Source organism: Lampetra planeri, chromosome 2, assembly GCF_965212315.1.
Source record: "Lampetra planeri chromosome 2, kcLamPlan1.2.h2, whole genome shotgun sequence".
NCBI classification, from domain to species: Eukaryota; Metazoa; Chordata; class Hyperoartia; order Petromyzontiformes; family Petromyzontidae; genus Lampetra; species Lampetra planeri.
This window is the reverse complement of record NC_136108.1, coordinates 17,807,932-17,821,177: the sequence shown is the minus strand read 5'-3', so window position 1 is coordinate 17,821,177 and position 13,246 is coordinate 17,807,932. Positions and strand designations below refer to the sequence as shown.

General features: G+C 42.7%; 1 protein-coding gene across 3 annotated transcripts in view; it reads right to left on the bottom strand.

The window, feature by feature from the left end:
• Positions 1-13,246, bottom strand: part of XYLB (xylulokinase) — a 164,312-nt gene that overhangs the window by 73,095 nt on the left and 77,971 nt on the right. For all 3 annotated transcript variants that reach the window (XM_078609301.1, XM_078609310.1, XM_078609319.1), the window contains 2 exons: positions 5,402-5,475; positions 1,230-1,326 (listed from right to left, as the gene is read on the bottom strand). In XM_078609301.1, the coding sequence (XP_078465427.1) occupies positions 1,230-1,326; positions 5,402-5,475 (171 nt within the window). The remainder of the gene's footprint in view (positions 1-1,229; positions 1,327-5,401; positions 5,476-13,246) is intronic.

Sequence of the window (13,246 nt, the reverse complement as noted above, 5' to 3'; positions counted from 1 at the left end):
GTGAATCTGGTTGTGGCTGCGCATTGTAAAATCAGAATTTATCATGTGTATCCACATACGCATTTGATTACAGCTGTACGAATGATGGGAGTTCGACTTGATTGTTTGTAAGAGTGAATGTTGACAAAGGTTTTAAATGCAATACGTTTGTCTTCGACGAGAGCATCTGCCTCTCACCGCTGAACTGTGTTCCTGTGTACCAGGTGCACAGGCTCTGTAAGTGTACATTTCTAAATTGTTCTGTAAGTGCCCAGTCAATATCACTAAGTGCTGTCCATAATGAAAAACTATCCTTTTCACCCTAAACCAATTCTTCTAGACCTTCCGGTAAGATAAGTGGACGGCTCACTTTATACCACTCTGCATAGCGGGTGTGGGTTAATGAGGCTGAAATTGCATTGTGCAGCATTTGATAGGAAGGGTAAACTGTCTTATTGTTCACATAGGCGGTTAAACCCTGTTAAGCACAGTCCCCCAAAGAGCGTAAGAGGCGATGTGTCTACGCTCTCAAATAAGCAATGAGGCAATGTTCTTCAACGTTGGCAGCCCTAAGCCAGCAGTGGAAATGCCATGCAGGACAACCCATAATTGGCATGCTACTTCGTGATAGTGCAATTGCTAAGCCAAGAAGAATGGAATGTTGTAATTCAGAATTTACAAAGTACATCCACATATACGTTTGATTCAGGTTGTATGACGGCAGTTGGCCCTGACAATCTTGAAGAGTGAGCGGTGATAATGGCTTGATTCATATTAAGTTTGTATTAGACATGAGGAGTGCTTCCAGATCCCTAATTAGGATTGAACCTTGTGATATTCTGACCATGTGTTGAGCATTCTAACCACAGTGTCACCACTCCGTAATTCTAAAAGTAACAGGCAGCTCGGCCTCCTCCTTAAACAAGGCGAATAATAACAAAAGTTAGTTTTTTTTATCCAGGAAAGCCTTCGTGAGTGTCAAGACTCCTCTGCTGAAGGACCCTGCTTGGGGTGCGTGGCTCATTCCCCTTTGAGTATTTTTCGTGTGCGGGTGATGGAACAGCATAGCTGAGAGAACACCAATGCACGTCATGTTAGGATAATGCTCAAAATCCACATACACACAGATAGGCCCGCACCCTACTTGCTGTACTTCCATGACAGCAGCACGTACACATTGATGCCCGGGGCTGCTCACGCAAGGGGCCCCGTTTCTGTGGGGGGGCTGGCGTGAGAGCGGCGGACCTCACCGGTGCGGTAGCCAAGGCCCTCGGCGTGGACGCGCTTGGCCAGGAACTGCCCCTCCACAAGCGCCCGCACCTCCACGTTATCTGCAAACGCCTGCATCTGTTGAGGCACGCGCAGCAGGGGCATGGCACCGTTGAGAGAGAGAGAGCGACCGCAAAAGCCAATCCAACTGCCTGACATCTGCGCAGGGCAGCCGTCCCCATTCGATTTCCAAACATCCTCCACCATGTACTGGCACAGGATACAAAGTGTGTGTGGTATTCCAGCCAAGACCCCAAAAAAAATGTTACGGAATAAACACTGTGGTGAAAAAATCTGGGCCAAGTGGCATTCGTGGCTAAACTCCTGCTGCACACTGCAAGCCTCACTGGACTTAATATACACACACTCTATTCACTTGTCAAAAAACTCATTCTACTAGCTCAGGTTTACCAATGGAGATGAGTAACACTCCAATGCTTGCTTGAAAATTTACATTTTTGATGTGGAATTTGACTTTTTACATATGATTCCTCGCAGCCTAAATATATCTTATACCTTCGATAATAACATTGAATATAAAAAAAAACAGTAAACGCATTCATGTGCATATAAGAATAGATCTGACCCTTTCTGGCAATACAACAGGCGTTAAGATGTGAAAACACCAAACAGAAACCTTTTACAAGGAATCATGTCTGCATTAACCACAATACTTGTGGTCAGAATGCAAATAAAAACACACTCTGATAATATATGCATTTTTATTTATTTAAAGCTTTCGTGACTACAGGGATTCATATTATTGGTTCTTTTGGTAAAGTCACGAAGAAGGGAAACAATAAGATATTGTTTTATATTTTTATTATTTTATTGTTTCCCTTCTACGTGACTTTACCGAAAGAACCAAGAATATAATATATGCATTGTCTTTGAAACTGATTGGTCTACACGGGAGACAGCTTTCCTTTGAGACTCGTCTCAAATGGTGTTAGACCAGAGGACGCAAAAAGGCGAACAGCACAAAGACAATGCACTATCAGGACATTGAGAGCTCGGGGTGGGCAGCTACATCGTGGGACCTCCTTTGCCAGTATCAAAATATAAGAATAGGTTTTACCCTTTCTGGCAATAAAGCAGCTGTGTTAAGATGTTAAAATACCAAACAGAAACCTTATGCAAGGAATCGTGTTTGCATTAATCACATATACTTGTGGCGAACATGCAAACAACCAGAGCATGTTTTTTTTGTTTATATGTTCACCACAAGTATATGTGTTAAATGCAGACACGATTCCTTGCAAAATATTTCTGTGGGGTGTTTTAACATTTTAACACAGCTGTTTCATTGCCAGAGAGGGTAAAACCAATTCTTATATTTTGACACTGGCAAAGGGAAGTCCAATGATGCATTCATGTGCTTGGATAAGTATTCGAGTGCTCTTCTCCTTTTTTTCGGCTGCGTAATTAACGCAGAGACAGAGAGAAATAATACGGTACAGAGACTGTGCGACCAGAAAGGGTCAAGTTCGCAGGTGCAAACCCTTGCAGCGTCAGTGGCAATGAGGCATAACCAGCAGTTGTGTTGTCTGAGCCATCTCATTCCTGCAACCCAGCCACAACGGCTGATTTCCAGACTGTTCAAAGAAACACAGTCTAGAAAACTCCGACGTGCTCCAGATCTTCGAAACTGCGCGTGAACCCCCCTCCGCACACCGAAATCGCAACATTACCAACGCACAGAGCACTCTGACCATTCGACATGTTTTTGTAACGATAAGATTTAGATGAAGTATAAATGATTGCAGCGGAGAGAAATGGGGACGGGGTCGCGGATGTCGGCGCCGGCGCGGCGATCCACGGTAGCAGCCAAGGCACTGTGACAGGTGGCCTCGGGCACTTGACTCCGTAACGAATTTGGAGGAGCTGTCGAATGCGAAGCAATAAGTGGCACGCTCGAGATGATATCATTATTGCAATATCAGGTTTTTTAAAATTTGTTTCAAATGATAAACCATCTGACGAGCCATTACCGAAGTGAAGAGCAGGAATGGGGCTTGTATTTTTAGAAGGTGATAAAAGCGCCTCTCTTATTAATGTGCGCGTCACAGTAAACTATAAGTCACTCTAACTTGACGTTCCAAACATAAATCCACTCTCTATTCAGAGATATTGCCTCACATGCGTAGCTTTTCTTAGGGCACATTGGTCTCCTCCCACACGTAAAAATAGTAAAATTCTTAAGTGGTCAAAGCTTCCAAACAGGACAAATATAAATAAAGGATTATTTCTCCTGCAGTAGTGACAAACAGTGGTATTGCTCAGTGATTAGCGATTTGCTCTATTTATAAAATTACCCGACTTCGATTCCCAGCCACAGCCAGCATTAGTGGTGAGTGGTATCTAAACCAACACTCCCAAGGCCCCAATTCGCCATCCTGCACAGTGTGGGGAGGTTTTCGTCTGGCAGTGAACAGACAAAAGGGCTCTACGCAGCTATTGCTTTACTACTCCGGTAAAACCCCTCGATGGCTAATTGGGGTGGAGAATCTCTCTGGTTATGGGAGATATCCTGGCATACTACAAATAATTAATCAAATATTGCATAACAGGCAATGAAAATTACATTTACAGATAACGAATACGTGGAGAAACGTACAGCGATACCCGCATCTCTGTATGTTTCTCTATCTCCTTGCGTTTATTTTCACCTCAGTGTGTGCTTGTGCGAACATGCACACATATTTGATTATGAAACAATTCTTGAATAAGTTAAAACTGAAGACCAAAATTCAGTCTAACGATATTCAAACCCGAGTGGAAACATTTATTTCTGTTCGATTCCCCGATACACAAGCTGCTACATAGCCAACAGCGTGTTAATTAATGTGTGAGAGTGCGTGTTATCAGCAAGCGAGGCTGCATTGGCTGCGTCATGTAGCCTGCATGCCTAGCCACAGCATGCCCAAGCAGCTTCTGTTCAGCCGCATAGATGGGGCTAAACGGGGGAGTGGCACGGGCTAGAGAAGAGATGGACTGATGTGTTACAGAAGGATGTGGAGCTGATTGGACTGGTACAAGCAGTGTCAAGATCAGCCTCTGTGGAGGAGGTTCATGAAGGGAACTACTGTGCAGTTGGAAGCAGTCGCCATTTAACAATAATGAAGGGCAGAGAAGTGACACTCACAACAACGAGCAGAGCGCCGGGTGGCTAAAACGCAAAAAGTTGGCATAGTGGGGAGCACAGTTGGTACATTTGTCAGTCATCTCAGTCAGTCAACTCAAGGCACTTGGGTCTGTTCCATGACCTCCTGCCAGCAGGCCTTCGACACTTCATGTGGCCTCAAAATGTACCTAGCATCAGGGGCGGTTTCTTCATTAGGGCGATTGGGCGACGCACCACCAATCTCAGCCGTTACTGTGCCTCTGGATATAGTCCAATCAGCGTCATGTCACGTTCTGTGGAGTACCGCCTCTTTTTGGGCGATTTCACTCTGGCTGAGAATCGCCCCGTGTGGTCCCATAGACTTACATTCAAAGATGTTTTTTTTCGAAAGGCGGGCGCTGCAATGCGTTCTCTATGGCTTCCGGGAGGGCTCGCACTAACGTGCTTACGTCATCATACGTAAGCACGTTTCAGTCAACAATGTTATTTGTCGCCACCTAGTGGAATCTTTAATAAAAGAAACTAAGTGGATTGTAATAATAGTGAAATAGAAACAAACAAGATGTATTGTAAGAGTCACTTTATTTTTTATTAATATTAAAGAAGTGAAGTTGCCTTTACATGCTTAAGCTGTTAATTTATCCATTGCATGGGTGGACCTTATCCTTATCAATCATCCAGACATTTGCCCCCCCTGAGAGATTTTGCAGGAGCCGCCACTGCCTAGCATGGTACAAGCGCCGTGGTGACGTCACTGCCACTAAGTGGTGAACGGCCATTGTTGTTATCCAATGTGCACATAAGGTTCAGGTTATTGTCGTGTTGCCTAAATCCGTCTCCCTGGTTCGTGAATCTGCCAACGCCCGCAGGCATTGTCCATGTTCATAAACGAGTATAAGGCAAGCGCGCTGGCTGCTGCCAACCCTGAGAGTGCGCGCGGCTAGCCACTAACAAGGAAAGACATTTGCTGTCACTGTTGGTGGTGGCCACAACTTGTGCGTGCCGCGCTCGATCCGGACAAGGACCCACCTTCTCGTCATCGGCATTGAAGCGGTGAACGCCCACCGCCGGTGGCGTAATCTCCATCGTGTCGAAATAAAACCCTGCAAGGTACATGAGCACAGCATGCGTTATGGTTCAGCTTACTGGACCTGTATGTACGTTGGTCTTCTTTCGCACCATACGTAGCCAACCGTGTTCATAGGAGGTGCGGGGAAGGACAACAAATGAAACACAAAAAGCAGTCCTCAAGAAATGAGTCTTCATTTGAGATCTAGAAGTGCATAACTACAGTGGCTTCCTGATATTGGAAGAGCGTTCCAGACGGCCGCAGAAGCACACCTGAACGCGTGCGATGCAGTGACCGTCTTTGATCTGAGTTGGGCACCCTCACCATGTAACTGCACCTACTATTAACAATCATTGTTACGTCGTCAATGTTACAAACACGACACCCATCATTTCTAGTATATTTAAGACTGTCGCACTCTAATCGACAACTCTGCATTTCATGAAGGCCAGCTCAACTAATGGTCAAGTTTTCCTTTCTCTTCAGTGACATTCTCATATATTTGTTTTACCCACCATGTTAAGTCGTTGTGTATTTTCACACACGCATACATTTTTCACTCCAATATTTGTAACCCGAGTGTGAACACAGGACATGATCACTGAATTTAACACGTGCAATTCAATTTGACTCCACGGACTATATTCCCCAGATATATGCATAAATTGACCATTTCTTGAACACGGATCAAATCCTCACATAATTTCACGCACTTTCTCAAACCCATAACTAATTCCAAAATATAATCCACATTATTATTTTGTAAATAATCATAATCAATGCCATCATATAACTACAGGATTTGGCAACTCATTTGATTGCCGAAATCCCTACAAGCATATAGAATTTGGCATCCCCATAAGCACGTGGAAATATGGGATACAGCTTTTGTTTGGAGAAAAAATGATCCTTGCATACTGGAACCGTCATCATCTAAGACCGCTTACAAGTAACCAAACAAACACAGCCATTGAATCGGTGTTGTTTAGATTCAGTCCTATATATTTAGAAACTAGAATACAGAAATGGAGGCAGATACAAGTGAAATGCTTACTTTTTTATTTATGTGTTCCAAGATTCATGTTCATTTATACTGCAGAAGTCTTGTAATTAAATAGTGAAACTTCGATTCGGAAATTGAACAAAGAAAGAACACCCTCTGAAGTCACTTCAATAGGCTTCTATCAGCCAACACTCATGCCTTATGTATGCCGTAATTTCTAACCAGCATGAGACCATTGACTCTCTTGAGGAACTGATTTCATCATGTGTGGCTTAAACTCAAGAGTTTCGCTTTCCGCACCCTTTGAAGACTCGAGCAAGGGAGGAGGCTGGGGAAGATAAAGTGGGAGGGCTCCAGCTAATGGAGTGTCAGGGCTCCAGTGTACTGCCTGGGTCAGCACAGGGCTGTTTCTGGGCCTAAAGAGCTCGATTCTCAAATGGCCGTGAAAATTAGGTATTACACACGAGAGACTGGGAAATATAATCGCATATTCTCGGACTGTGTGCACTCCTAAAGAAGTTGAGCATTTTCGGGGTGTAGATTAAAATGGGTAAAAAAGCCCCATTCTTCACTGCATTCCTGCTACTCATAGGGCATAGATTAAATAAAATAATATAAGACTGAGAAAATAAATAAATTATATTAACAAAAACAGTGACAAATATGACACGTGCGTAAAGTTCCAACATAGACGGTGCGTGCAGCTTGGAGGCAAGCGTGGGAGCAGATAACACAATACGCAGAACGGAACCTTTGTTCTTATTAAAAAAAAATAAGTCAAGCATGAGTGGCCTGGCACCTCGCCTGCTAAAGCCAAAAAGGAAACAAGTCAACATTCAGACGCCAACGATTCAATGCTATTGGCTAACTTCTGCTGATAAAAAAATAAAAGCACTGGAAAAGGCAAGAGGGACACTTTGTTTGGAGTCTGAACGATTTCACCGTTTTTCTATCACTGTTGAAAAAGTCTGGACACAAAAGCGTGAGCGCAACACGGAATGGTCACGTCTATGATTGTGGCTTAATTTACCCCTGTACACTCCAAGGCAGCGATGGTAGTGAAAAAGATAACGCGGTGTTGGGAGCAAGCAATCGACACAAAATGAAAAGATTTCGAAAAAATGTAATTGGAATCATCGGCGTCACCATAAGTAACATTTGCGTGGGGCTGTGGTAAGGGCACCTGACTCAATCACAAGGTTCTGAGTTAAGGATTGCATCAGCCTCATATCTTCTTAGGGCTGATAAAACAAGTACCAGTTATTGGCAAGTTCACTATAGTTTTCCAATAGATATAAATTGAGAGTTCCCCATTGTTGGCTTACACATGCATATTAATGCCACCACACTGATCATTGGGGCGCATGGGCCTACAGGAAAATGGAGTACTGTAAGTACTCAGCGCTTTCGCTCTCTAAATTACGGTTTGAATGAGGGGGGAGGGGTATGACTACACTCACAAAATTAATATCTTACTAGGAATTTTATATAACAGAAGTTATATACATAACTGTGAATGAGCGCACGTCTGACCGAGACCGATTACTAAGCGAGACTGACTGAGCAAGCGGCCACACGTGGGTCGCTGTTGTTTGTACAAACAGGAAATTTGGCGTAATAGTAGGTTTTTACCCTTTTAACTGGTACAAAACTGACACCTTTATTCAAGGCACCATGTTTGCAATGACCACAACACAAGTAGTCAAAAAAGCAAACAAAAAAAAAAGAGGAAATTTGGCGCTTACAAAAAAATGGCGCAGAAGGGGAAATCGGCCGCGGCCGTGTTTGATCGCCACCCGAGTTTGTGTTCGTGACCAGATTAAACATTTTTGTGAATTTTTTGGTCGAAATCCGATTTGGTCGTAGTCAGAAGCGTTCGTGACCAGAGGTTCTACTGTAATGTGTAATTTCATGTTTGTGCAGGGAGATAGACTTTTTTCTGTTTATTATGATATTTAAATGTTGGCTGCTGCTTCCCTCTCAGCCCAAACCGAAGATTGTATCGCTTCTATGTTAGTTTATTTAGAGTCATTGTTGAACCGTTTCAAATGGCAATCATATCAAGGCAGCCAGATCAGGTCGGCATGACATTGTTCCTGCTAAATAAAAAATTTGCTTCTAAAATTTTGCATGCAGCCACACATAAAAAAGCAGTACGATCTATAATTAACGCTCATGAAAGCACACGACGTCCCCACACCCACAGATAATAATGAGCGCACGACATTGCTATCTAACTTTGCCTGTAAATTTCGATTTAAAGCTTTCGTGACTGCAGGGATTCATCTTCTTGGTTCTTTCGGTAAAGTCACGTAGAAGGGAAGTAATAAAATAATAAAAATAAAACATAATAAAATAATTCTCACGACGTTTCGGCGACAATGCAAGCAGCCGTCCTCAGGTGGAGAACAGGTCTATCGAGGAGACAGAGTCTGAATGAAACACCACCACGCTTGGAGCATATATTTAAGCTGGGTTGGAAGGGGGGAAGGGCGCCTTGACAAAATAATTTGCATATCAAGAGGAATTTAGCATATTTATGGGAAATGCAGGTATGTGATTAGTACTACTTGTGAAATGCGTAGGAGGTGGGCGGGGGGTTTTCAAAGTCATATTATGCCCGTGCATTATGCAGGATTAGCAGCATCAAAGGGAGGGGATAGGGGTAGCATTAATAAAGGGAAGGAATGTTAATAGTATGTAGCTGCAGTAACTAAACAACCACGTAAAAACACTAAAGTATAAACTACATAGTATAATCAGTATACTAAATATACTCTCCAATAAGCTGAGCTACTAACAGTAAGTAATACATTACAATTCTATGTTGCCTGTGTTTACAACCTGCCATGTGGGCTCATGGATTCATGAGGTGGTGGTGAATGGTCGTTGTTAATGTTGGGATCTTGTGCAGCTTCTTGTATGTTGCCTCAGCCTGCCCCTCGGTACATGCCCCCACCCCATCTTGTTTATACAATTCATTAAAAGTGGTCCTCAACTTTGTTGTTAGGGTGGCTCCTCAATCAACACCACTCGCTCGTGCGCCCCCCCCTTCCACACCGCTCGATAACTGCAGTGTTAATACGGCATCTGTTTAATGATTGCGTTTGAGTGTGTTTTGTCGTCGCAATGTGGCGCTGATGTTCCCCCGTACACATTTTAGATTTATCCTGCACAGTGTCTATGCTACAGCCTGTGACCTCAGGGTCGATGGACTCCGTCTGAACAACCGCCAGTTGCTGTCCGTGGTGCTGACGTTAAGAAAAAACCGCCACTTTTAAAAAAAATTATTGCTGTGGTTTTCACACCTGATGACGATTGCTTGTGTTGCAATCGAAATGTCGTAAGAATTTAATTGTTTAATTTTTATTATTATTTTATTATTTCCCTTCTACGTGACTTTACCGAAAGAACCAAGAATATGAATCCCTGCAGTCACGAAAGCTTTAAATCGAAACCTAACATTGAATTTACTAAGAAGAAACATACATTCTTACAGCCCATCAGAAAATATCTGCAGCCTTCCACATTCAGTAACCCGAACCTTTCAATCTCTGCTCCACGGTGATGGAAGTGATTAAGATTAAACAGCACAATAGAGATTGTTGTATCTTTGGTTAAATTGTGATTTTGTATTTGTAAAAATGTAGTTAATCTTACTCAGTGTTAATTAAATGTGTAACATAAATGTGAAAACACGAGTCAGTCCCAGCAGAGCATAGTGCATGACTGAGGCACAGTCACATAATTCCATACAACAGATCAGTAAATATTGATTTAAAGCTTTCGTGACTGCAGAAATTCATATTCTTTGGGTCTTTCGGTAAAGTCACGTAGATAGGTTCAAAGAAGCGATCGCAACGTCGTAGTTTTTTATTATAATTTTCTGTGAACCTATCTACGTGACTTTAAAGAAAGACCAAGAGAATAACAGATAAGTACATAGCATTTGAATTACGAGTGCACAAATGCACATCAAATGTATTGCGTACAACAATTGGGAGGATCGCATCTTTACAATTCCTTGTGATGAATAGAGCTTTGCAGTAGACTTATACGGTCGGAATAAGCCACAGCTTAATTAGTACATGAACAGCATTGAGATGGAAGCTTACTTTAAAAAAAAATGCATGTTATATTTATTTACTTCCGTATGCCTCTCTGGGTTGCCCCCAATTATGGCTTACTCGGGTTTGGCTTTGAGCTGTTGATGACAGAGCGAGGGCGCGGCCGCAATGATCATTCCGTTAATTATTACGCTCTCTGCTCTGTGCCACCCCTGCACCCGTTCGTCTGACAAGACATTATATTCTTCAAGAGAGCTACAAAAGTTACGAACCAGAAAGCTTCACGTTTCCGAGTTTGCATTCCCGCTTTTATTGAAAATAAGATTACCCTTCTGGGTTTCGTTTGCTTCTCAGCAAAGTTGTCACAGTTGCCCATCAGATAGGCAACTGTGACAACCGACTACATATGAGACAGTTCAAATTGTTACGTATAAAAAAAATACTCGCGAACGCATTTAATTTGAAGCTTAATAATAAAAAAATTCATTTGACACTTCTATTATTAGGTACAACTTAGATTCATAGTATATCCTTTGCATAGTCATTAATTTGATTATTTATATAATACTCCCATGCGCTTATTCAAGCGATCAGCGTTTTTTATTTAATTGGTGAAAGCCTGCTGATTCAACCTCTCATTTGCAAGGCAGGATTGGATAACCGCAAAGAAGCACTTGCTTCATGTACATTTATTACATTTCATAGCATAAATTTTTGCCGAGGTATTAAAAAAATCATTTAGGTAGCAACACACAGTTGGCTTAACTCATATACAATGCCACATTGTGCGTCTCCAAAATATATTTTAAGAAGATGGAAAAGTGTTATTGCAATGCCCTGCAACATCGCTGATTGGCAGTGCCAATGGATTCATTGATCCTTTAAAATGTGGCTCAGTGGAGAGCAGCCTCTTGGTCACTATCCAACAGCCAGGACATCTAAATTCACTATCCTGTGTCACCACGTTCATCTTCTCTGTATTTTGTGAAAAAAACAACATTAAATATAATGATGTCTTATGCAATGTCGAGCGAATGGAGCTGTGTGGAGTAATGGTTTACTTGGCCATGTTAAACCTTATATAACTGATTATTATCTTGTTGTGAGTAACTAAGGTACGCATTTCAAATGAAAGACAAATTTCGGAGTGGATATTAACCCATTGGCGGTGGTGTGGTAGTTAGTGTACTTTACTATAACCAGCCAACCTGAGTTTGATTCCAGACCACGGCTAATAATATATTAACTAATCTTGGCCATGTCTTTTAAGAACGCATGCTGACTAAGATTGTACTATATGGTCAAACAACTGCCATGACCAACGCAATCAATTGACAACGGGCTGTATATTACAATTATTTACCCATGTTAAACCATGTGAAATTATTAATATTTTCCTAACATGTGTTACCTGTACATTTTGCAAAGGAGACTTGTTTCATTCATGTTTCTATTTGCATGCCATATGGCTGGGAGACGAGAGCCACTAGAATCACAATCGAAGGTCATCAGATCATATCCCTGTGGCGATCAACTCAGCCCGGTCATCCCTGGTTTGCAGAGGGAGAATGGAACGACTGACCCTGTGCAAATGGCCTCACTGGCAAAGCCCCTTGGCCACTATTCTCTACATATCCGTCTGCCCTTTACAGTGCTTGTTTAACTAAAGCATTCTGTTTTGCAATGCATTACTTATTTCTTGACCGTGACCTCACCAGTATGTATCTAACATTACTGCGTGAAGGTGACATCCACTTGCAAACAAAAAAAAACGAATCGAAAAAAGTATCATATAAAATACTTTCAAAGCAGGTGTGTACGTGCGTGCTTCTCGGAATGGAATGGGTTCCCATTTTCTTGTGTTATGTAACAATAGACTTAACACTGGTATATAGGAATGATATAACGTGACCTAAAACAACAAGCCAGTTCATTTCACACAATCTTATTTTAAAAAACTCCTGCCACTCATCAGACCACACTGCAGTTTCATGAATTAAGTTAGTAAAAGCCTGGAGTGTGTATCAATGTGTTTTTTTCTCTCTCCAAATTTGCCCAAGGGTGTCACCACAGGGATAATACACATGCATTTTACTGGTAGGAACCTCCTGGTTACACCAGCCCACAGGGGATTGTTTTGTTCGTCCATCGTGAAGGGAGGAGCTGGGTGGGGAGGGAAGGGCTGGGTGGGGAGGGGCTGGGTGGGGAGGGTGGGGCTGGGTGGGGAGGAGAGGGGCTGGGTGGGGAGGGTGGGGAGGAGCTGGGTGGGGAGGGTGGGGCTGGGTGGGGCTGCGTGGGGAGGAGCTGGTCACCCCATGGTACCCTTATAAAACTCAACGTTTAACCTACTCACGCCAGCTAGTGCCCGCCCTCACAGTCGGCCATATTTGCGGAATACACCACGCCGCCGTTAACCCTGGCCATTGACCGAGCAACCCAACGTTCCTACCAGCTCCCTCCGCAGGAATGTTTTATTTTATGTGCATTTCTGCAGTTTCTAACTCGAAAGCAAAACCGGGCAACATTAAAGTGGGGAGTTGTCGGCTATGCATGACAGGAATAAAATTGTTGTATATATGTGCGGTAAGAATTACAAAACCTAAATGTACTTGAATATTATTCAAATGGAAATACATGCTGCAACATCGCACCCCGACTGTGAACACTTGGCAGGAATCCCCTATAAAAGTCTTGAGACTAAGTGGATAAGCAATTATTATGCAGTAAAAGCTCAA